General features: G+C 44.1%; 1 protein-coding gene across 2 annotated transcripts; it reads right to left on the bottom strand.

Annotated features, from left to right (window-relative positions):
• Positions 1-417: 417 nt before the first annotated feature.
• Positions 418-25,486, bottom strand: LRIG2 (leucine rich repeats and immunoglobulin like domains 2). 2 transcript variants are annotated; one of them, XM_064472344.1, is made up of 18 exons: positions 25,250-25,486; positions 19,476-19,547; positions 18,899-18,973; positions 18,269-18,403; positions 17,601-17,744; positions 17,326-17,469; positions 16,576-16,719; positions 16,168-16,311; positions 13,344-13,424; positions 12,430-12,501; positions 12,222-12,290; positions 10,636-10,799; positions 9,133-9,453; positions 7,946-8,227; positions 6,712-7,161; positions 6,088-6,237; positions 4,512-4,793; positions 418-3,886 (listed from the first exon to the last, which is right to left on the bottom strand). In XM_064472344.1, exons 1-18 carry the CDS (start codon positions 25,474-25,476, stop codon positions 3,657-3,659), a joined length of 3,186 nt encoding a protein of 1,061 aa, XP_064328414.1. In that variant the 5' UTR covers positions 25,477-25,486; the 3' UTR covers positions 418-3,656. The 2 variants fall into 2 exon arrangements, with proteins under 2 accessions (XP_064328414.1, XP_064328415.1); XM_064472345.1 differs by lacking the exon at positions 418-3,886 and adding an exon at positions 3,907-4,365.
• Between the last annotated feature and the right edge of the window lie 705 nt (positions 25,487-26,191).

Raw genomic sequence — 26,191 nt, 5'->3', positions numbered from 1 at the left:
TCTCACCAGCTCGTTTGTGCTGACAGTCTGTTGCCAGAAAGAAAATCTCTTTGATACTTCAAAGGACCCGAACAGCAGGAGGACAGCGTTGGAGCACAGCCATCTGAGCCTCCCAGCCCAGAGTCAACAGCATCACTGGAGAATTGCCTGCACATTTTCAGAAGAGGGCACAGGCTGTTTCCTACTGGAAAAACTGAAATAAGAATCACAGAATCAGAAAACGGGTGAGGCTGGGAGGCACCTCTGGAGGTCACCTTGTCCAACCTGCTCAAGCAGGGGCACCTGGAGCCAGCTGCCCAGGAACACGTCCAGACAGCAGTCTACTGTATTTTTCTCCCCTATGAAAATTAAATATTAACTATCATAGAGGAAAAAATAATTATTTGAACTACAAACTAACGAAGTTACACTGGAAGCTCAATGTATATAGCATTTTATTGAATGAAGGTATATTACAATAGACAAACATATATTACACATGCTATACAAAATATACATTCTTACGTGGAAAAAATATAAATAGACACCAGGAAATAGCAACAGGGAACGAGAGCAGCTTTGCTCACGCTGTCTCATGAACCCCCAGCTCCTGTACTGTTAAAACTTTGGCATTGATTGAAGAAACTGTTGGTGTTTTCAGTAAACAGAACGGCCACCCTGCCGTACCTGCACCTCCTGGGGGAAAGGGGAAGGCAGAGAGACCTGATCTTTTCTGCAAGTCTGCCTCGGAAGTTCTCCCACAATGCTAAGCACAGCAAGGTGGTCGCCTGCTTAGAAGCTTCAGCTATTTCCAACCAGCTTATGGACTTTAAAGAGATACCATTGCTCATGGCGGGATGCAAATGCCCTAATTCATAATGGCAGCTTTTACAGGCCAATATCTCACAGAAATGAATGCAGCTTTAGCTCCTAAATGGCTTCAAGAGCTAGCACTTCAGTCTGTTCTGGTGCAGACAGCATCAGCTTTAAAACCTTGGTCTTGGCCAAGCACATCTTACCTACCTAAAGGGAATTCAATCACACTGAGGAGCTGTGCCCAAGGTATATCTAAGGTCCGGACATCAACAGCTGTACTGTGACAGAGCTGTAATAGCTCAACTCCACAAGAGGGAGGGGTACAGAAAAAGTAACAAGCGTTTGCCAAATGGTGATGGGAGACAGAGCAGCAGCAGCGGCGCTCTCTTCCCGCTAGTGGGAAATCACGGCTCTGCGCGTGCCAAGCAGCGCTCTGCCACAGCAGCCTGCGTGAGCGTCTGGAGGAAGCAGCCCAAAAGGAAGAGACTTTGCTGCTGCTGTAGTTTCACGGCCTGACCTTTCTCATCTGGATTTAAACTGACAGTACTGGGTTCCTGCAACAGAGATGACTTTGGATTGAAAATAAGCACCATGTCTTAAACACTGTCTGGAAAGGAAAAGCCTGGAGGAAGTAAAAACAGAAAGGAACAAACTTAAGATCCTTCTTTTAGCATGTATGTTATTAAAACATTTCAGATGTCAGAGCCCAGAAAGAGTTTAACACACCTGTGTGTGTCTCTATCCAAAGGTCAAGGACAATTGGATCCTCTTCCTACTAAAGCTTCTGGCTATCAAAGCAACCACAGTTGGTCTGAGAGCATGGTAAGAGCCCTTGATAGTATTTGCTCATTTGCATAGACCTGACTATTAATCATGCCCAAAGAGCTGTGGGAAAATAATCGTTATTCCCAGTGTTTCCTCACTCATTTACTCAAATAATCCAGTCTCAGAAGTTTCAGCTGTGATTCTGCATGACTGCGCCTGATACTTCAGTCACACCCCCTTCTATCGAGGAATGGATCAACAGGAAGTCTTACATACCTCTCTTGGGCTGGTCCAAGAAGGTTCTTCTGTCTTTGTAAAAATATACCACGCAGCTGTTTTCGTTTTAGTACATATCCTGTGACCTGACAAAATGCAACAATGACTAGAAAGGGAGCCCCGTGCTCTTCAGGTGTGAGTATACAGCGCAATGTTGAAGCACTCTAGCACTGAGCACAACACACCTGCTGAAAACCCATCACCGATGAGTCTTTAACCCCTGCTACACAAAGGTGCGTTTTCCCAGAAGAACGAACTTCTCAGAAAGTCTTTATAATGTTCTTCCTCCGAACTTTGTCAGGCACATTCCACTGTAACTAAAGAAGTTTGTGTTTCCTCTGTCTCAGCAAGTACTGGATTTTCAATATTAAGTGGCTCCCTGCATATTGTTTCATTTCTCACCTGTCAAATATTTAAACATTTTGGCCACACTGAGCTCTAGGGAACTATTACAGCGTTCAACAGAGCAACAATTTTGCCTGATAATTTTATGACAGAGGAGGACACACGTGTTTTAAACTACATATGCCTCTTGGCTGTGCAGAGGAAACGGAAAATCCACAGCACAGCTCACTGAGTATTCATCAAACGATTTCCCAATTTATCCGATGCTTTTCATCACAACATTCTTTTTAAAGTTCACTTAACTGTCAGCTAGGAAAAACACACGGAGACCTCTCCGCAACATACACAATACAAAGGATTTTTTTAAAGATAAAAGCTTAGACACACTTCTGAAAGAAACCACTCAAAACTCCCATCCTGGAGCTATTTTACCAGGTGACCAGAAGGAAGCATTTTGCGTACTGTTCTTTTTGTTTGCTATTTACAACAGCTTCTGGGAAGTTGGATGCTACAGCCTGGAACACAGGTTAACACTGCTTGTTAATGCAGGGTCTGTTGCGCTTTATGGCCCACTGGACAAGGCAGGTGCCTGATACAGAGATTTAAGGACTCTCTTCAGTGGGTCATACTTGGAATTCTGCTAACGTCATGAAGCGGATCAGCTTGCAGTCAGGTCAGCCAGGCTTAACACATACAGAGTTGTATGCAACAACAAAATTCATCAATATCACAGTTTCACCACATACCTACACTACATTCATTTCTTTCCAAAACAGACAGCTCTATCCCCTCAGAAACAAGCTTTCAGTATCACCAAAAAAAACCAGCCCAGAAAACATATGGCTTGATATGCAGCTGTCAAGACTAACAGTATGATACATACTTTGGCATAATAAAAAATAATATATTTACATTACAGCCAACACATTTATACGCTTAGTGTATACAAAATATTTATAAATGCAAATTTATTTACAACTAGAGTCCATTATTCACAGGAGAAAACAAGCCCCAAAGTTAGACTGGTAACAGACACCTGCCAACAGTCTAAGGAACAACAAGCTGGCCAAGAGTTTTACGCTTACAATTACTGGGGAATTCCACGAGGAGGCCCTGAATGTTTGTTTTCAAGCAGACAACGCAGTGTGAAATAGCTATGCATTCTTGAGAGATTTTCAAAGCGTGCACCAACACAAAAGCTGCTTCCAACTTCAGAAAATCCATGTTTTAATGCTATTCTTGTGGACATCACTAATCATCCATGTGTTCTGCTGCACATTCTCATTTTCCAATACACAGATATCCAAGGAAAAAGGGCATGTGCCACCTCCCCCTAGGGAGTCTGACTCTCTTTAGTCAGCCTGTAATTGTAGGCACACGCACACAAGCATCTTTGGCCTTGGGGTTAGTCCTGAGGTAGTAAATACAAAACGTCAGTTGATACGGATTTGCTTTCAAGACTTCATTTTAGTGTCTTACGTGGTTTCACTATAGTCATGAATGTTGCGTGTCCTATTAAAATCAAAGTTATGTTCACGTAACCTGTGGCAAGGCCTGGGCGAAGCAGCTTGTTCCCGGTCGCTGTCGGCAATGCCCTCGCTTCGAAGAGGCCGTGTGGTCTCACGGGCCGACTGCTGATGCAGGAAGTGTGAGTGAGAGAGCGCTAGGTCTTTGTTTACTCCCCATAACGGAATCTGAAAGGGTTCTGAGGAAGAAAAATTACAAGATGACAGGAGTGAGTTCATGATAAACACACTCAAATTTTAGACAGGTTTCACTTGTGCCACTCAATAGTCTTTCTGAGGTTATTTTCTCTATTTATGAGAGCATAACTGGGCGGATGCTCTCCCATTTCAGCAATCTGCTACAGTAACCACAAACAACACACACAGTTTCAGTGTGAACTTTTAAAAAGGCTCCCTGGAAGAAAGTCAACACAAAAACAATTCATTTAGACAAAAAGAAATCTTCTGGAGTTCTTTGAAAATCCAGCCAGCTCTAAGAGAAGGGCTATCTGAATTTCTCATGTGAAGCCTTGACTCTTGGTTAATAGATGCCCCTGAAGTACATGCAAGGGATCACAGTCCACAAGCTTTAAGAGATGAACTGCAGATTAAGAAACACTACCTTTTTAACATCACCCTCTTCAACTCTTGGGTACCGGATGCAGCCTGAGGGCTAGCTCTGAATACAGGGGATAAACAGATGAGTTACTTCGCAAACTACAGTCACTTGAGGAATTAGCTGTGCATCAATAGCGAAGGGCAGCACAAGGAAGGCCAGAGTTATCAGGGAATAACCAGCAACAAGAGGGAAAAGGGGACACTCACCATTAATCTGCTGGGAGGAGATTTTCTTTTCACTTATTTTTTCATGGTTGGTAAGGAAGACAGGCATGTCTCTGTCCGCTAAGAGATTATCAAGAGTACTGGTTTCATGCTGGGTATGTGCTGCATACGTTTCCTTAGGCATCTGCACCATGAGATTAGGAAGAGTTTGATCCAGGGGGTCCTCTTCTGTGATGTAGGCATAGGGACAGTACTCTCGTGTCCTGGAGTAGATGTTTGCATTGTCGTAACAGTCCGAGCAGATCACCAATGGCGCCGTGCCACCTGATGAACACGACAGAAAACCCAAATACTCTCAAAGAGGATAAGGATGCTTGACTTCCATAGACTCTTTCGTGTCTTAGCATGGTCATGTATTAGAGGCACAGTTTGAAGGGCCTTTATACAATGAACATGGCAACACAGTACTCAGCTTGACTGTTTACTGAAGAAGTCACATGAGAAATGCTCTAGGTTTGCCACCATCCGAATTCTCAATAGCACTGCCCTTCTGAGGCTGACCAGGACAAAACCATGGACATGACCAGGAGCGATCTCACAATTGCTCTCCTGTTTCACGGGCAAAAGGGTTCCGTGCAGGTCCAACCAGCTTGGGCACCAGGCTGTAACAGCTCTGCAATCAAGCCGGGATATCTACCCACAACGGCTTACGCTCCTGTACCAGACTTGTACCCTGCATGCCCAACCACCTCAGACCAGATGATAAAGGTATCACTGAGACAAGCTGCTTCTCAGCTCCTTCCTGATACAGACTTTAGTGCAGTAGGACTATAAACGAGAGGGAATGGATCATAGGACAGATGCGGAAAAAAAACCTACACTGAATGATCACTTTTGAAAGCCAGCCTATGTAAGGATTGGAAGGCTCGTCAACATTTGGGTGGTAAAAATAACATCTCTATAAACTGAAGTATCTTGAAAATCATCCAAACAAGGTAGGGGAAATAGCACAGACCCTTTCGTTATGATTGTAGCAAGCGACTATTTGGCAGAGGCGGCAATTTCATGCCAAGGACAAAATGTACAGCAAGCCATCTTCCAAGCGAACTTTATTTCTAACTCTATTGCCTGGACTCTTGAGATACCAAAGGATAGAAACAGCATAAAAATCTATCTTGACATTTAACCTAGGAATTCTCTAATGGCATCCCCGCCTTGCTGAACAGATCACAAACCCTGAAGCAAAGAGCCTCTGGAGGGAACTGTACTACTCCGGCACCTGAAGGACAGCAGTTGTGACACCGACATGCAAAGGCTCTCATAGCAGACGTGAGCCCAGACGTTGCTGGACCGAAGATTAAACAATGCGCACGGAATGCGGAAGCCTTGATAGCAGAGAATAAACAAGCACTAGCAGGAAAACAGGAGACGCCTCAAATTCAGAACGATCAATGGGAATTTTTGGACCAAACTGAATTCTTCTCTAGGAAAAGTCACCTTTGACGTTAATATGCAGCACTACCCCGCACTGTGCAATCCTGCTGCCAGCTACGAGGACTAGACTTGTGCACTGGCATCCTGCTGAAACCCAAGTAATACACGTGAGGGCTTTGCTTACCATCTGTGCCTTTATGCATGTAGCTACCGGCTGGAGGCATAAGCTGCTGATGGCTTCCTGCCTCCGAGTTACTGTAGCCTTCCTGAGGCTCTGACAGAGTTCCCTGGGAGGACAGGTAGCTGGGAATGTCTGCAGGCAGGTTCATCTCCTCTGCAAGGCAGAATTAACATTGATGACGTTAACAGCCAAGTGTGAACATTTCAAGGTAGTACCAACACCATTACCCACATTAACAAAAACGTCATCCAGAATTTCAACTCACATTCAGTTTTCCTTTTTCTACCTCAGTCATTAAAAAAATCCATACAGCTAGTTCAAAACAAACAGGGCCAGACCGGAAATTTACACACATTATTCCAGGTCCTGAAAACATCTGTAAGTTTATTCAAATATTTATTTCCCAACTCCACTGTTTTCCCTCAATGTAGAGCAAATCTAGTGTGTAAGGAATAAAATTAACACACTTTTGATATTAAAAAAAACCTCTAAAATGAAGGAATTTGAGCAAATCCCTGAAGAGGTTTCAGAAGGAAATCTCCAGTTCTTCAGTGTTATAATCTGTAATGAATCCAGAAATTTCACCACTCAAGTTTTTTGGATGCAAAACTTGCTCTTGCACTTTACCTGTGTTAGTGATGCTGTAATCTTCACTCTTCCTTCTCATGTGGTAGATCACAATAACCCATACCAGGGAAGTTCCCACAACACAGCACACCACGACAATAATCACAATGCCTACTGTTGTCCAGCCGTCGTCCTCATGGACGATGCCACTCTGGGAGGAATCACAATTTGGGGAAGCCAGGACATTTAGGTAAATATGGCCACGCTCGGTGCCCAGTGTGTTGGACATAATGCACGTGTACTTCCCAGCATCCTCAAGTCCAGCATCCACAATGATAAGGAGTTGATTTGCCGCAGCAAAAAAATGCCGTTCTGTGACTGTCAAAGGGCCGTCATCTTTAGTCCAGTTGAGGCGAGGGGCAGGACTGCCACCAGCTATGCACTGCAGGACGGCAGTTTCACCTCGGGTTACTGTTCTGTCTTCCAGGGGCCTAACGAAGGAAGGCGTTTCTGTGACAATGAAGGGGGGGAAAAAAGAAAAAAATTGTAAGATAACTTCATTGTGCAACACCAGCGTGTACTCCATGATATTTAAAAATCTGATCTTACAACTTGAACCTAAACTTGAGCAATGAAATACAGGATTTGGGAAATCCTGAGTTCAGTTCTTCTATGGATCACGTCAGCAAACGCAGGTACAGCAAACATCCTCAAAACTACGCTAGCCCCAGTCTGGTTTATGTATTCCAATTCTAAGTTCGTGTATGACCATTATGTTAAAAGTCAGTGTCTTAAAAAACCACTGCACTCTAGAAGGAACTGTCCTCCCATTATTACTCACCACAGGTCATGTTACTTGTGACTAAATTTGTTCCAAGGCAACACAAATTACCTATCGAGCCTACACTGCTGGATTGAGACATGCCCCTCAGTTCTCTCCTGCAAAAATCATACTCACTTCACTGGTCAGCACTGTAGCTTAGCTTTCAAAGCTTCGCTGTTCAAAAATCATGTTATGTGCTGCATTCAAGTGCCCCAAACCCATGCAAAGCAGTTGGAGACGCTGTTCCAGAGGCAGCACCCTTACATTGAAAGTTGGGGGGGCAGCGGGGAAAAAAAAAATCTCTTGTTCTTTGACACAGAATTCCACCTACAGCCAAAGGGGTAGGAAACCACGCTCTTTTTATTTTAACTTCGTTCTTTAGGACTTAAGCTTGCTACTTACAGGTAAGCTACACTACCACTGCAGAAGCGAACTGATGCACGTGCAAGCAGAGATCAGCACACCATTTACCTAACACTGTCAGCGTGGCATTTGCAGACAAACCACCTGCAACATTTTGTGCCATGCAGCTATAGATTCCCATGTCTTCTATTTTCACATTTGCAATGAAGAACACATCATCCTCAGGCATGACATGCATTCTCCTCTCTCTTGCAGCAGGGAAGTCTGTGCCACCATCTTTCTGCCAGGAGATCTGTGGAGTAGGGTGGCCCTCTGCAGCACACTCCAGCCGGGCCATCGCCCCAGTGCGGATAGTAAGATCCATAGGGGTTTTCAGGAAAGAAGGTAGCTCTGGATCAAAGGAGACAGTTTCAGTATTTTCAGTACCAGGAAAAAAGCAGCAGAAGCTTCACAGCACAGAGAATACCTGAAAACAAACAAATCTGAAACACACCTATAGTTCTCCCTAAGAGAGAGGGGCAGATTCTTCTGAAGAACTGCACAAGTTTTCAGTGGTCGTTTCTAAGAGCCTATCCTCCAGACTTAAATACAGTATCCACAGTGTTCATTTAAGATGATCTGAAGAACAATATTTCTCATGAGGAAAAGACAGGAAAAAGGTTTAGCCCTCTGTCACACTGCTTCCCTGGTAATAGGGAAGGTGAACTTCCATCTGGTTGATCCAGGTCTGCATTATCTGCTCTGGACAAGCAAAAGCAACACAGGCACTTCTGTTCTCAGATACAACGGGGATCAGTGCTCTATGGACTAATGTGAACATTGTCTTCTGACCTCCCTTCCCTCAGCCAAAATAAACAGAGCTATTGCAGCTAAAAACAAAGAACTTCATAATTGATTTTTCAGAGTTTGTTTCCAGTCCCACAAGTTATTTTTAGCTGAATCTTCCCCAGCTTTACAAACACATGGGAAAGGTGCTTAGTTCTGAAGAGACAGCAGAGGGAGCTTTTAGTTTAAGAGACTTCTACCTCCATTTAACTAGATGAACAACTGATGTTGTTATCATGAAAACGTAGCAGATACCTGCCCCTTTTGAAAAGTGAACAGAAGGCTTTTCACCCGCAAAAGAAAAAGTCACGTCTTTCCTGCTTTACAAAAAGATGTTTGATACTTCTAAATAGCAGTGAGGCAGTCTTGCAAGACTATTTTGGGCCAGCTCTAGTGAAAAACAGACTTACAGCTATTTAAGTAAAGCTTTAGGTTAAAAGTGTTTCTCCTTAGTTACCACGATTGCTTACCATTGACAGTCAGCTTGGCTTTGTTGGAATAATTGGAGCCGAAGTGATTGGTGACAATGCACTGATACTTCCCTTCATCAGTGAAATTCACATTGAAAAGGTGCAGGACAGTGGTATACTCGACCACCTCACCACTTTGCTGCTGATATCTGGCAAAATTCTCAACCTCTGCATCATACAGTACTTCACTGTCTTTACGCCAGGCAGTGGACATGGGTGAATCACTGCTGCTCACAGCAATGCAAGTCAGAGTCACATTCATGCCTCGCAGAGCAACTGTGGTCTCCGGATGCACTCTTATCTGAGGTTTGGGGAAGTTATCTGAAAATTAAAGCACCAAGATTAGTTACTTTCGTCTTTACCTTGCAATTAAATATTGCAAGAAAATTCTCTCAAAAGACAGTGTAAGCAGAAAGCAAGCTTTGGGAACAGATGTCCTGCTTGATGTGCGCATATTCAGCTGTTTTCAGTTGGAAATCAAGCTGTGAAAGAGGATTAGAACCACACTTAGGCATACAGAATAAGCATTGAGAACAATCAGCATAGAAGCATGGTCTTGAGCAGCGCCCTGCATTTTGTACAACTGTCGGGAACTTGCTATATTTAGATCACACACAGAAGCCCTGCTCTGCTGAAGAGCTAGGCTGTTTTACGAAGGATGGAGACTTATTTTCAGATAGTTTAAACATCCTGAAAAGCCTTTAAGTTCTACAAATACAAAGCATAGCAAGCTGGCAGTTCACTCTACCTCATCCCAGTCGATGAGAGTTGTTTCAATACCTATTATTTCAGCAAAGACATTCTCGTAGGCACACACAGCATTGAGCGGCAGGCACCACAGTGTGATATTAGAATGGAGAAGTGGGTGCTTGTGCCTGCATGATTACTGTAGCCTTTACCACCAAAAGAATGAAAGAATTGTGTACATACTTATCAGATAGCTCACCCAGAAAACAGAACACCAGACCATTTCCAGCCCTGCCACAGACTTCACACATGACTCTGGGCAGAGTCTCAGTTTGCCATCTCACAGTTCGGTCACAAAAATAAACGGGCTTATGTCTGAAAGTGTGGTGGCAGACACCAGACAGACGTTACAGATATGGAGCATCAGCAAATGTGCCAGAGTATTGACTACTCTAGTCTTCCTTATTGGCTCTTGTCCATACCAGCAAGTGTCAAAAAGCCCTTCCAAAGCTAAAGGCATTCGTAAGCAGGAGGGTAATCAGTTTTTAACAGTAACCTATATGAAAAAGAATGCAGTGTCACAGAATTACTGCCTTGGATTAGGTCGGTGCTCAGACTCAACAAAACAGAGCAAAGAGAAACAGAATTAAATCCCAAACTCCAAAGCAGACCCAGTGATGTTACACAGGCCCACATGTGCATCATGGCCAAGAGTAAGCACCTCCAGCAGTGCTACACCCTGATTTCAGAAAGGTACCTGCACAGATTTGTGTTACCGGCTTTTTTTTTGTATTGAAAGTCATTAAAAATACAAACCACAGACAAAGTCATCAGGGTCCACACTGAGAAGGCTTTGTCCTGCTAACCATTCAGGATGAGCACAGCTAACGTTTACAGCCTGCTGTAAATGGCTGTCAGTGAGCCACTGCGGCAGCCATTTCAACTGGCAATCACAAAGCAAACTGCTAGTGTTCAAAATTCTGCAGAAACAAGGCAAAATAGAAGTTTGATTAAAGACTAGTATTTCACATTCCTACACGTGATTTCATGCAGCAAAACAACTTAAAGCGTATATGTTCAGAAATTAAGATTTACAGTATTTTTATGCCTATGGGTGTTTATAATAAACCATTAGCTATACATGCTATAAACAAACCTGAAAAACCTTCCCTCTCTGTCAGTGTTAAAACCTTACATTTCTTTTTAATTCTGAAGAAAACAACCTTGGATTTCCAACTTCTAAAAAAGAATAAAGCCTGTCTTAACAATTATCCCATCCTCCTTTAAAGCAATTAAAAGGAACATAACACTGCAGAGCAGCTCTAAGCCTCAAACTAAACACACTTGCCATTATGAAATGAGCGTAAGCCTAAATATTCATTTTCATGCCAACTAATAAATATTTAAGAATGAAAGTGATTTGTTTCATACAGGTGTCTGCTGCACATTGTTTTTTCTGCTCCACATAAAAACTGTGAACAGGAAACAATGATGGGCCACTTTTTCCCCACCACCTGCTTTCAAAGTTTCCTAAACATTATGTACAACTATGACTGACTGTGCCGAAAGTCCAGTATTTTAACAAGCGATCTGCCACTAGATGAATCCAGTAGCAAGAGGAGACACACACAAACAAGCCAGGATTCCATCCCGCTCTTTGCCCATACATACCAACGATTCCTCACTTGTAAGATAGATTATTGAAGGCAGTGAAGTCTTATCTTTAACACCTAAAATGTGTCACCTCAAACTGGCAGGTCTTGTGGACTAACACTCCATCTGGCCAAGATTAACTAATTGAATAACAGTTTTAAGACAGATTACACTATATTCAGAGACTTTATCCCATAGAGACGACTGCCGTTACAGTAGGATTAGTGGTGGGTGTGAAGGTCACTTCACATTATAATACTTTAAATGTCTGAAGATCACAAGAGGTTCTAACAGCTTAAGCATCTGCTGAGCAAGTAAAAATTCTTGTCTAGCTGTGAATTTTAAAGCTGTGAATTTTTCCCTAGCCCCAAAAATGGGAAGACAAAACGTAGCATTTGCTAACCTCCCTGAAACATTCCTGATGAATAATTCCTTTATCTCTCTATGTGCTAGCATGTGCTGAGTTTGCTGCAAAATCATAAGATGTGAAGAAGTTAATGGTTTAGCACTGCAAGAAAAAATATTTCCTACTAAATGCAACTAAGGAAATGGAGGTGCAGATTTTATCAAAGCTTAAATCCAAGTATACTGCTACTGACTTTGAGTCAATAATTTATTAGCACTGCTTTAAATATTTCATTATGGAAGCAGACACAGTTCAGTCAACTCCAGCCAATCTTACAATGGCTGAAGGATTCTTTACAAGGTAGAACTTGTAAAGAATCTGTAAATAATTGTCATGAACTTACAGCTCCTTCAGGTGAGCCTGGGCAAATGCATTTTCTTGGATGGACATTACTGCATTGTTACTTAAATCTCTGTAAGTTAAGCAAAGAGAATAATAACAGGTAAGTATGATTTCATATGTTACCTTCAGTTAAATTCTTGAAAATCTGACAGAGAATACATGACTGAAGCTGACAAATAATTAGAAGTTCTACCAAGTAAAGTACTTACAGATGTTCAAGTCCTTCAAGACCAGAGAATGCTTTTTTGGTAATTGTCTTAATCTGGTTTCCTTGCAAGATTCTGAAAGACAAAGCCCCCCAAACCCAGAAACCACTCTGAATGTCAGTGAGTTCACAAATAAGACCCAAAAGAAGTTCCCTATGATGTTTAACTAAGTTTTTTCTAATTCTAGCTGGGCTAAAAGATAAAATACTATGTTTTCAGCTTAAAGGCTAAACTAATTTTCCCAAGAACAAGGTTTCTTTTGCATTCTTAACTTAAGTGACTTGGGTTAGAGATGCGTCAGAATATAATTTAAGTCAGCAGAATGAAACAGTGATAAGTAGAACTTGGGAGTGGAGCAATAACTTCCTAATACCAATCTGCCACGACCACATTAGTTCCTGAGACTGCACCCTCATACCAAGCTATTTGTTATAAGCAATGTCTGTAGATCCACAGGATAGAGCCTCCTACAAAGCACACGGCACTGGATGAAACGTGCATTGTCTAAGTACTGAGAAGCTGTTAATTCAACAGTGCTTCATATTTGCTCAAAACCAATTTTGTTTTATAAGCACTAACTTTTACCCAAACTAAAGCAGCACAAAAAGTGATAATCACCACACAGCAGGACTGGGCTATTCAGTAATAAATGCAGTCAAATACTTATGCTTAATTTCTTCAGACTGGTGCTGCAAGGTGATCCAGTGCTACACAGATCCAATGCTCCTGACCATGGAGCTAAAGCTTACCTAGATCAAGAGGCTATAGCACAGAAGTGGAAACATACTGCATACAGCTGCCAACAAGACAGGCTTTCTGCCTCATGTCACTGATTTACAATTACTTAGTGTTTTGCCCTCTCCCTCTCCTCTGTGTGCCTGGGAAGTACTGTCATTTCAATGGTTTGTAATACATACAGTTTATCCAGCCTGCTGAGTCCCACAAATGCTTCATTTGCATCTTCTATGGCCCAGGAGATCTCATTGTTCCGCAAGTCCCTGCAGTAGAAAAGCCTTCTTACAAAGAAGCCTTGCAACGTCATCATGACCACAGCTAGTGGCGAGCTAGGGAAGAGAACTAAACTGTTGTACAGGCCTGCTATGGTGTTCTGGCACAGTGTCACCTGGAAGGTCTCAAATCTTTTATAAAGCTAAGCTTATCAGAAGATGAATATTCCATTTCAGAGATGCAAGAGAAAATAGAATTTTTCAAGATCAGTGCTGCAGACAGAACCACAAGCAAATTCTGCAGTACAACTTCTTGATGTGGTGTTTAAGGAAAGACCCAGTCTGACTAGCACTTGTCATGTGATGGACTATTTACCAGAAGCTGGGAGAGGCTCCTGAAGCAAGTTGGTTCATGTAAGTGAATTAACCAATACACCAGCAGCACTAATCTTCCTGAGTAACAGGCTTATAACAGCATTTGCATATTAAGAGATTACACACAGGTTACAGCGTAAGCCTGGCAGGCACAGAGTAGTAGATTTTCAGAATGAAGTTGATATTCTGCTCACAAATCTTGTTACCAGCTAATGAGATTTCTGTTTGACCTCTGCACAGCACTTTGGCCCCTCACATAGAAGAGAGGTCTAAACAGCAAAAGCAATATAGCAATACAGTTCAGAGAGGATTAAATGCTTCTCAGAGAAGGCAAAATAAATTCAATTGCATTTTTAGCCTGAATGGCATGGACTGAGCCAAGAGTTTGTCAAAACCAGAGTTTTCATCTGTTTTGGTACCACTGGGCACAGAAGTCCCTGTAGAGAGGAGCGCGTTTAAAGGAAGATACACCAACAAAAAATAGCCTGTAGTGCATTTTACCATACACTTTATGCATCAGCTTGATGGAGCTTCCAAACAAGTCAACTGACACAGAAAGCAAACTACTACACAGACAACTGGTATACATCATCTCATATAAACACTTTTCTTGTGGTAATGGTGGAGAAAGTACTTTCCCTTGGCTGAGACTGTAAATTGCATAGAATACCACCCTGGAAGAGAGTGGGATCGACCCCCAGGACATTGTCAGTGGTAACACATTATTTTCTTATTTTTCTTACTTTGAAATATGGAAATCTTGTTCTTAACACCATGCAGCAGACATTTCCACAATATATACATACTTAAAGCTTAGGACAAAAAGAAAATAATTCCATGATTTGTGCATCAGAAGGTCCTAACAAATATGGCCTTGCTACTTGCTCACATTAAGTATTTTCCTCTTTAAAAATGATTCAAGCTAAGGTACTGGATATGGATGTGATCTAATGAGATGAATGACTAGATGAATAGTATGACAAATTTATTTCCAAATTGCCAATTCTTGTGATTTGAAACCTGTTTCTAGAATTACCTCCAGGTCTGCTTCAGAATTTCAGATTTTGAGTGCTGGAGGGGTATCGATGCCAAGCTACTCACAGCATCATGAAGTAATGCAGTAAGAGGTAAAGCTTCAAAACTTCAGTGCTATTCTTAGATACACCTTTAATCCTACCTTGCTCTTATTACCTTGCAGTTAATATACAGTTTTTACAGTTTAGTCTCATTAATTTAAAGGTACATTGCAGAACAGTGGCAGGAGCTGAACACACATAGAAATATTTATGTCAGCCTTAGCACTGAAACCACCAGTATACAAGCAACAATGGAACTAATCCGACAGCAACACGGTATCTCCTGTTGTTTGAAGTATTTTTACACTCCACTACTCAGACCACTTAGCAAAAGAGGGAGCAACCCAAAAGAAAAGCCCCTCATTGTGTGAGCAGAGGAGTTGGCTCCTCATGCTTGGCTGGGCACGAATGCTTGGAGCCTTGTTAATCACCACTGCCCTCTGTCCTGCACATTCCAACCCCGAATAAAATGGCCAGCCTCTCAGCTGTTGACGCCCCTGAGGAGCCCAGGAAAACCTACTAATTAATCTGCTCTTGTTCTTTTTCATGCTACTCTAAATCTAAGAAATTAGTTTTAATTATTTCATTAAAAGGTTGCATTAAGGTTAACAGAAGATGACTGCTTACATAAATCTCTCTGGTGAGTTTGCTTATTTAAGCATTTATTTAATGAACTGACAGAGGGGTTATAAACTTTCACTCCTTTCTCAACTACCATTGTTGAGGATGATTACAACTGTTCAGATCTACTTGGGACACTTTTTTTTTTTAATTAAGAGCCAGGACTGAGTCTTTTCTTGTCAGAAGTTTTGTAGCAGCTGCTCCTAAAGGTCCTGGCAAGAGCAGAGCTGTGCCTCTGACAGGCAAGGAGTAATCCTGCACCGCTGCCATACGCTGCGCTATGGCTTCAGCGCACAAGCAGGGTGGGCTAAACCCTACCTTCTGCAACCAAAAGGATTCGCCGCTTGGTTTCCGAGGTTCCAACCCTAAGAAAACCACCTGGAATAAAGAGATGTCCAGGCTGACCATTCGCTCCACAACTGGCATTTACACAAGCTGACTATCCACACCTTCTCAGAAGGGTTACAACAGACAGCTGGGTACTCAGGGTCACCAAACCACTGCTTCTTATCACCACTAAAATTAAGCGGTTGGTTTGTTTTAGCTGGGCCGGAATTCTGTTGTCTCAGCAGACCAAAAGACTACCAGCCCCACACCTGCAGGCAGGACAGCACACAACACCAAAACACCAATCTCAGGCTTGCGCAGTGCAATATTGTCTTTACTTCCAAAAGCTTCACTGCATTAAACTGAGGCTTTCACTAAATGTTTTCTGTACTTACAAGGTTCGAAGATTTGTCAGACCTCTAAACACACCATCAGCAATGTGACTAATGCGATTGTCACCCAGGTTTAGTTTCTCCAATAAGCCAAGTCCCACAAAGGCCGACTCCTTGAGGCGAGTTAGCTGGTTGTATGACAAGTCTCTAGAAACATTGAACATGTACTTTAGAGGCAAGTAGAGGGGGATTAATTACAAAGGTATTATCGAACTTGATTACCTATTGAGTTTTGATTAATTTCTCTGATAGAACACTTATAAAAATAAGTAAAATACACAGCATTGCCGTGGGCCTAACAAGGAAACGGAGCACTTCCTTTGATAGTTCATTCTTGCTGCATATGTCCTGCTATCCAGTCTGCTATTGCGACATTACAAAATCCCCGATGAAAAGCAGCCCAGGACTTACAGCTCAGAAAGTCTTTGGCAGAACTCCCATGCATCTGGACTGATCCTGTTAATGGCATTCTGGCTAACATAGAGTTGTTGCAATGTCCGCAGACCGTACAGCCAGCCCTTGTTTACCTCTGTTAAATTATTATGTTCCAGTTCTCTAAGGAATTAGAAGGGAAAACATTTGCCAATTAGATAATCAATGAAACAAATATTTATGAAATTTCACCTTGTGGATCTCAAAATGATTTACCAACATTATGCCTCAGGCAACCTGAAATGTACCATTATATTCACTCCACTGGAACCAAGAGCGAACAAAAGTATATTACGAACAAACCAACAACAGCTGCAGTGATCCAGTGGCAGCAGCGAAAGTGTAATCTCTGTTCTCAAAGATTATTTCATTTTTAAAAGAATCTTTCACTAACACTGTGTGGCACACCACTGCGCTATCTCTGTCAAACACACAACAAAGAACCATCCCATGTTATGGGGAGTGCAAATGAAAACCAGCAAAAAGCAACCTATAGAGTCAAAGCATTCTTGATCACCAAGTGGGAAGAAGTTGGGGAGGGAGCCAACATCCTTCTACCTCTGAAGTAACCAGACATGATATCAAAATGGGGAAATACAGATCTGTAAACTCGTTTCCTGAGATGCTCATCGCTATCTCAGCACGGCCTTGATGTATAGGAAGCCATACAGGACACAACCCTCCACAGCCAGAGTCCCTAAAAGAAATTCCATGACTAGGCATACTCACAATTCTTCTATATTACCCAGGCCAAAGAACGCTCCATCCATTAGTCTGCTAATCCCATTGCGCTGCATTTTCAAGGATTTTAAGGATTCCAGTCCTTGGAATGTAAGGCTTTCCACCGTTTTAATCCGGTTCCTTTTCAGTTCCCTGATATAAAGACAACATTCAAATATTAAGACATCTTTTGATAAGCACCACTTTCTGAAATTCAAGAAGGTGCACTGAGATGAACACAGCTGTAAATGCTGTAATATTAAGCTTTCAAGACTGTTACTTACAGAAACTGCACGTGAGGCAGTTTGAAGATCTTTGGTGGAATCACACTAATCCTATTTCTGTTCAGCTTTACCACCATTAGCGAGCTAGATAGGTTATCAAGGCAGCCTGCTTCTAGTGTAGTTATTCTGTTGTTACTCAGATTCCTAGGAAAGGCAGAGGAAAAGAAGCCTTTCAGAACACGGAGAATTTTATGAACACAACTGCGCAAGCACTTCAGACCATTCAGACCATGTTTTATTGGAACTCAAGTTCTTTGTGAAGTCCCATCAGAAATCAGAATTCTGGTATACCAAACTAAATCATTTTCCCAAAGGAATCGGTGCTAGGAGCTGATTTTTACTGCATGCCCACACTTCAGTTCGACATAGTCAAGACAATGTCAGCAGTGATTTACTCAAAACGGGCAGAACTCATTCCTGTCCCTGCTGGCTGGAGTACCCGCTGTTTGACAACAGCGGTTATTGTTTTTCATACTATTTGAGAAAATGCAATATAGATTGGTATGAAAAGTATTTTATTTCAAGCACATCTGTAGCTCTGTTGAGCACCGTTACCAGTTCAAAGCCACACAAGGCTGCCCACTTTAAGACAGTAGCTTAGAGCAGATGAGGTCTTCAACACTATTGTAGAGCCAGAAATCTAGACATAACAGATCACTCATACTTACAGGTACTTCAGTTGCATCCGTGGAAAAGATGAAGCTTTAATTTCTGAGATAAGATTAGAACTAAGATCTAGATTTTCCAGTGAAAGGTAAACTTGGAGTTGCTCAGCATTTATTTCTGGAATGGTATTGTGTACCCTGAAAAATACCGGCAAGAAATACGATTATCACAACATGCCATCTTTCAGGGAGTGCAGCTAAAACAGCTATAGGATTCTGTATATCAACATTATTCGCAAGACTCTCAAATGGGACAGGTAGCACATGCTTCAGAGTGTTAATTCCAAAAGCAAAACTGAAAATCCAAAAGCTATTTGCCACCTTGACATATGAACACATTCCCATTCTGGTGCCTGTAGTTGCACTCTTCCTTGTGGGAACTGTCATCCCTAGGCTGAATCTCTCCCCTTCAAAGCTGCCTGCCTCGGTTGACTGCATTTTATTGGTAATTTAGGGTGACTTGATTGTCTGATTTGTATTTCTTTAAAGAGTGCTTACATATTCCCTAAAGCACTTTAGATGGGGAGTATTTCGAGACAAAAGAAGCTATGTTTTCCTACAACTTGACAGCAGAACTCTAACACAATTCTCCCATTTGTTAAACAAGAAAAAGGCAGACAAGCTATTACTTACAATGAGAGAAGGGTTATATTAGAAGTTGTTTCTCCAAAATACGGAATTTTACTTAGCTCATTGTAATTCATTTTCCTAAAACACAAAAACAAAGGACACCAAAAAAAGATCACTGGCACTTCAAAGACAAGAAAAGCCCTTCTGCAGGCAGCAGAAATAACTCATATCACAGAACACATTTAACAATTTTATGGTAATAATACTTAGTCGTTGACAAAAAAAGATTCCCTAAAAGCTTAAATACTGATAATTTAAACAATTTAATAGCAAAACATGCTAGTTTTTCCCATTCCCATGGATACTATTACCTCTCTAACTTAGAATCAGCTACAGTCAAAACAAGTGTCTCATTTCTTTTTTAAAATATTGGTTTTCTAACCTTTTATGAAAAAGTTCTCTGCTCACAAAACATCAGTTTTATACATAAAACATGCTGCCAACCCAGTGCATCCATTTTTAATTAACTGGCACTGAATATTTCTACAAGTCAGACCAGGTATCTAGACATGCAATGAAATGTACTAATTAGAATTAGGTACAAAATCTTTAGAGTTCATCTTCATAAAAAACAACTTACACTTCTTGTAGTGTGTGAACAGACAAATCAATGCTCCAGTTGGATGACAATAAATGATTATGACTTAAATCCCTAGAGAACAAAGAGAAAAGTTATTCTACCTCCTGCAGTTTAAAAAAAAAACCACACCAAAACCCCTCACATAAGTGCTTTCTGCAACCTAAAAGTTTTAAACCATCTGTTTGATACATACAATTCCCCCTTCACCAAAGGAAGAAGAGGTTCAAGCTTGTTCTAGTGGTCACTCACAATAAAAGTCTAGACAGTTCTATTTCTCTGCCTGAATCGGATAACTTTTTGTTAGAAAGGCTTCTTGGAAGAAAGATCGGATCGGAGCATTTTTGCTTTAAATCACAGCTTTATCTACAATACTTGCCTATTGCAAGTATATAAAGAAAAACTTCTTACAAAATGCTTGTTGGTGAAATGTTTTTTGTAGAAACGATCCCCATTTTCTCAGCGTGCCCAGCTTTTCAAAGAAGCTGACTAGTCAAGGCAGGCTTATTTTAAAGGCACAACATACACACAATTACCAAAGAAGCTGGAGGGGAGAGAAACATGAGGCTGGGAAGCTTATAGAAGGCATGCTTTAGTGCCAGTTGGTTTTGCTTATAGGAAACAAATGCAGGAGTTGGATTGTTTCAACGGGCAAGAGTTGTTAAATCTGTTTTTAATGCCCATTTGGATGTTGATGCTATTCCATTGCTTTTGACTTTAAAGCAGGATTTTACTTTTGCCTTGGACTTGGTGCATCAGATGTTATCAGGAAAGCAAAAAAACTATGTCCATTTCTGAGAGGTAACTCTTTGGGCACAGACTATCTCCATTTTGTGACACAAGTCAGACCATGACCAAAAAACCCCAAAATATCCGGGTTATGATGGAAGCCTGGTTCCAGCCGTACCAGTGAGGAGAGACAGACGTCACTCCAATTGGTGAAACCAACTCATCTTTTCGACGCCTTTCTGGCATGAGCCCAGAACGGAGACGAGTCCCCAAAGCTTGTGCCGACAGCCCGAGCCATTGCGTGCTGAACAGGCCCAGCGCCGCCACCGAGCTTGTGAAGTACGACTGGTACCCTCACCACGGCCAGAGATCTGTTGATAACTGACCACTGCCAGTCTGCCTCTGCTAGCTGGTTGTGCCTGCCTGTCCGCAAGGCACCACGCCTCTCACTCCATTTCCAATTCTGGTATCGAGCATAGAGCCATAACGAGCTACTTTCAACAAGAGATGTTCGCCTCTGACGAGGTCCCGTATCACTGATTCATGATTTCATGAGTACAGAAGTAACATGGTACATATTTATTATGGCTAGTTTTAAGATCGTCAGGCAGGCTGCAGCTATGCTGACACAGGAAACAAAATTACCCTTTAAGAACAAAACTACCATGTATTTGTTAAAAAGATGAAAACGTAATTGATTAAAGTTAATATTTCCACTGACAACCGGGCTGGGGCAGTCATGGCACCCACGCGCTCGCCTACTCTTGCGATAGCTTTGGGCCCGCGGACACCTTCAACTACACCCAGGGTTGAACCTTACAGACACGAAGCTGCCCAAAAGCCAAGAGTAGGGGAAGAAATTGTACTGGAGCCCCTGCTGAAGGGGTTGCAGTACAAATTTAAGCCTCGCTCAGTACCAGTAAGCCCCTATCAGTGGGTGTTAAAGCTGTCACAGGAACCCTCCGCACAGGGGAAACTTGCCAATAACCAGAAGACCACCTGAACAGGACCTGGTTTTATTCACCCCAGTGCTCATGGCACTACCGAGACACTTTTGATCTGTAAGACCAGAACCTACGAATCTAATGGGAGAGCATGAGGACTTGACAGACTGTCCTTAACTTCCACTCAGGCTCAGCAATAAAGATTCCACTCTAGCAATGAATTATTAAAATCCTAGGTGTCATGGCAAGTCAGACAGTTGTTAATGTATTCTTTCAATTACATCAAGATGTAAATTATACAGATACAGCAGCAAACAGGTTTGCAAACAATTATTCGTTCCTACAATTAAAAAAAAAAAAGAATCACAGGAACCTGGAGAAGAGGACAACGTACATGCAGCCACTGAATGCTGCTCTGCTGGCCGGCTCCCTCAGTATAATAATCAAGCAAATCCTAAATGCCAGTAACACATAAAAACAACCAAGTACGAACGGTCAGGAAGGCTGAGGCTCAGGACACCCTCTCGGGCTGTCTGGATCCACCCTGCCCACCCCTGCCAGAGCCCGGCACGGCCCACGGCAGCCATCAGCCACGCTCCGCAGGGGGGAGAGCAAGTGGCAGCGCTGATCCCAGATCCCAGGGGAAGAGTCTTTCCAGGATCTTTCAAACACGAGGCAGGCAGCCAGGGCTGAGGAGGCTAATCTTGGTAGCTGTGGGTTTAACCAGACGGGGAGTACTGAGCCACGCTATTTCCAAAGGATCTGAGTGCAACCCGCGGAGGAAGGATGAGACAATGGACACAGAAGATAGCAACACACTCCTCGAGGTGTCCAGATACTACACTGATGAGCAAAACCATGCCATGGGTGCAGAGCCAGACCAACCTGTGCGTCAGGCACAGTTAGCGGGCACTGACAAAGATCTTGGGAGTCAGATTAATATGTAATGACAACAGAAACTTGATTTTTTTCAAGGCCTTCAGGAAGAATAGAAGACTTCAGTTGGAAGGGACCTACAACAATTATCTAGTCCAACTGCCTGATCACTTCAGGGCAGACCAAAAGTTAAAGCAACATATTAAGGGCATTGCCCACATGCTTCTTAAACACTGATGGATATGGGGCCTGGGTGATGAGGATCTGCTAACATTCAGGTATCCCCCCAGAAGCCTACTGTCTTACTACTGAGCTAGGAATTAAGATTTTAATATAGAAAGCCCAGGAAAGTATTTTTCAATTACTCAGATTTGGACTACAACAAAGTTCGCATTAATGATAAGTCCTCTTTCAAGAAGTTGGGTACGGTTCATACTTAAAACAGTCTGGACATTATTTATATCTAGTTACTGTTACTGATGCTTTTATTTTGGAAGTAGACTGTCCGATCACTAAATCCAAAGTAAAATACATCATCTGATTTCTGTGTGTGTATATAATTCAACCACACAGCTAAGATTTCTGCTATCAGGCAGAACCAGATATAATTCCCTTGCTCTGAAAAAGCCAAAACCGAAGAACCCGTCATTTTAGAAGCACTTGCATTTTTACTGTGAGGCCCATGTTATGCAAGATACAGAGCAAACATGCAAAATTTCTATTTTAGAGATTCATCTGGCGTTGTATATAAAATCATCCAAACATTCATTTTGAGCTGAAGTGGTATTCATTTCTTAAGTAAATAAAACTGAGCGCACACACCAAATTGATTACTGTATACTTAGTCCTGGAGAGTGGGCTTAATTCAGCCCAACTGAGCATACCCGCTTCCTCCCCAAGGCACTGTGCTGGTACAGATGTTAATGCAGCAACACAGCCAGCCATCTGAGCTGAAAATACACAAGCTCACCCAAAAAACCTGTTGAGAACGGAACTAGCTGAACTAATTAACTGATACCTAATCTACTTTTATTCATCATCTCCCTAGTTACCAGCATATATAAACACCTTCAGGCACTAGTACAGGACTGGAAGGCAGCGACCACCAGCATCGTGCTTCTTTTTCCCCCTACAGATGACTGCCCTACAAGCAGGGCTTACACTCCTTATTCTACAGAACGTCACATCAAAAAACATTTGCCAACTCTCTGACTTCCCTACCCTTTTCATCACCTGCCAGGTTATCCACAAAACATATGCCATTTAGCAGGAAATATGAAGTTACAGTTGCCTGAATACTTCCGTCTTGAAAAAGAGTTCTAAAGGTGCTCTCCTGGTCTTATTAAAAACAAAAACCAAAACAAAATAAAAAACCCCACATACTGGAAGCATCACCTGCAAGTAGTTTGAAAGAGTTAGGAAAATTAAGACTTTAGTCCTCAAAGTTAGGTGAAATGATATCATGGAACTGAGAGGAAAAAGTACAGCAGGAGCTTTCTCATACGAGAAGAATTAAGGTTTGATTAATTTTAAAAAGCATGTATGCATTACAGCTCGTTTAGATTCAGACTTGCTAGAGTAGACCTAGCAAGGAAAAAATGTCAACCCACACACACACACTTTGTGTGCCAAAATCCCGAGAGCCACAACAGAGAACGCACACTTAATTATTGTTTGCAGCACATGTCAGATTGCATAACGTAGCACAGCGCCAGCACCGCTTCTTCCCACCGCATTTTGTGCCAAGCAGCTTTAAACACACCCACCATCAGCTTGGAGAAAGATACAAGTATTTGTTGAAGCTTGAAGGCTCACTCTCCAAACACCGTGGATATCCTTTTCCTTATTAGCCACCTGATGAACTTCCAACTCACCCTTCTGGGCACTGACACCCTCCCTGCAAGTGCAAACGTAGAGACACTCTTCTACCTTTCTAAATGCAGATTTCACAGACAAATTCGCTGTGTTTCTATGCCAAAATACACATTTTCTCTCAACCATTTCCAGTTGCTTACCAGACCAGGAAAGAAGAGCACTACAGAACCATGAAGGGGCAAGAAGGTCACTAGCTCCCTCAGACATGCCCAGTTTTTAATACAGATCAGACTCTTGAGTCCTGCTAAGGAATTCCTGGAGTTAACTGAACATTGGTTTGTATGCTTATACCATCTCCCAAACAGACTTTTTTTCTTGGGCTGGAATACTGTTATTTCTATCAACTGGGACACACGATCAGTCCAAAAGGGCCTGAGGACTCCTCTGTGCACGAAAGTGGGTTTTGATACTCCCCCATAGTTCAGCATCTCTTCCGCCCCAGCACACTGCAGCCAAAGGTGGCGAACGCAAAGGTGACAGGAATGGCCAAGGAAGGACAAACACGTATAGCACCCGGCCCCCCCTGAACACTATGTGGCACACTGTCTAATTAAGCTTTTGGGAGCAGAGATTAAGGGTTGGCTGCCAATCGTTTTGTCGCTTTGTGGGGGTTTTCGTTGAAAAACAACGACAGCAAACGCCAAGGGGAGCCCGCAAAGGTTTTCCTGAGGGAAAAGGAGGGAGTCACTGAGTTGCAAAGCTGTGAAGGGACACAGTGGAAAACCGAAGCAGTAGGAACTGCCACAGCGCACAGCCGAAGTCGGGGGCTGGAAGGAGTATTTCTAAGCACCATCGTAAGGGTCTGTGTCCTACAGCTTGGCCTGAAAAAACCGTTAAGACCTGGCTTGACTGGCATTACCAAAACGTGTACCAGCCACAACCTGCTCCTGCTTCCCGCGCCTCTCAAACGTTACCGTCACGGAACAGGGTAAGAAACGCATGAAACCTTGTGCCTTGGCGACCTGACAGCGCCGAGCCCTCCTTCGGGCGGCTGTCGGTGCAGCGCTGCCAGACCCGCCTCCGCTCCAGCCGCTTTGGCTCGGCCGCTGCTCCGGCCAGCCGGGCTCCGGAGCCTCCCCCCCGCCGCCGCGGGCCCGCCCGCACCGCGCCTCACCGCACCGCTGCGGGCCCGAGAGCGCCTCACGGGCACCGGGCTCCGCGACCCGCCGCGCCCGCCCGAGAGCGCCGGCCTCGCACGGCGCTCCGCCGCCGGGCCCCGCACGCCGCCGGGCCGCAGCCCCGCGCACACGCCCCCCTCTGCCGCCGCCCGTTAGGCCGCGGCCTGCCCACAGCCCGCCGCCCGTTAGGCCCCGCGGCCCGGCCGCGCCCCGCCCGCCCGCCGCGCTCACTCACAGGCCCGTGGTGCCGGCGGGCAGCGGCGGGATCCTCCGCGGGCCCGGCCCGCCGGGCAGACGGTGCCGGCTGCAGTCCAGCAGGCCGCGGCGGCAGGAGCAGGGCGCGGCGCAGGGCTCGGCGGCGGCCGCCCGCGCCCACAGCAGCGCCGCCGCCGCCAGCAGCACCGGCAGGGCCCGCGGCAGCGCCCCGCGGGCGGCCTGCGCGCCCGGCCCCGCTCCCCGCATCCCCCGGCCCGGCCCGGCCCGGCCCGGCCCCGCGCCGCCCGCCCCGGCCCGGCCCGGCCGCCGCGCCCCGCCCCACCCCGCCCCGCCGCGCCACCTCAGCGCGCAGCGGCGAGGGGCGGGGCCGCGCAGCGGGGGCGGGGCGGGGGCGGGTGGGGCTCCTGCGCGCTCCGCCCCCGCGGCCGCCTGAGGCGGTGCGGGCCGTTCGCGCCTCGCCCACCCAGGGACCCGCCGTGGGGTCACAGAATGACGGAATCATCGAGGTTGGAAAAGACTTCGAGGATCATCAAGCCCAACCACCAACCCAACACCCCCAGGCCTCCTAAACCATGTCCCCAAGTGCTGTGTCTACATGGTTTTTGAACACCCCCAGGGATGGTGACTCCCCACCTCTCTAGGCAGCCTCTTCCAGTGCCTGACCGCTCGCTCTGGCAGGGAAGAAATGTTTCCTCATATCCAATCTAAACCTCCCCTGATGCAACTGGAGGCCATTTCCTCTATCACTAGTAACCTGGGAGCAGAGACCACCCCCCCCTCACTCCAGCCCCTCTCAGGCAGCTGCAGAGAGCGAGAAGGGCTCCCCTCAGCCCCCTCTTCTCCAGGCTAAAGGCCCCCAGCCCCCTCAGCCGCCCCCCAGCACACTTGTGCTCCAGACCCTGCCCCAGCCCCGCTGCCCTTCTCTGGACACGCTCCAGCCCCTCCAGGCCCTTCTTGTCCC

The sequence above is a fragment of the Phalacrocorax carbo genome, chromosome 23 (assembly GCF_963921805.1).
Source record: "Phalacrocorax carbo chromosome 23, bPhaCar2.1, whole genome shotgun sequence".
Classification (NCBI taxonomy): Eukaryota; Metazoa; Chordata; class Aves; order Suliformes; family Phalacrocoracidae; genus Phalacrocorax; species Phalacrocorax carbo.
Note: the sequence above shows the minus strand (reverse complement) of the source record. Positions and strands in the feature narration are given on the sequence as shown.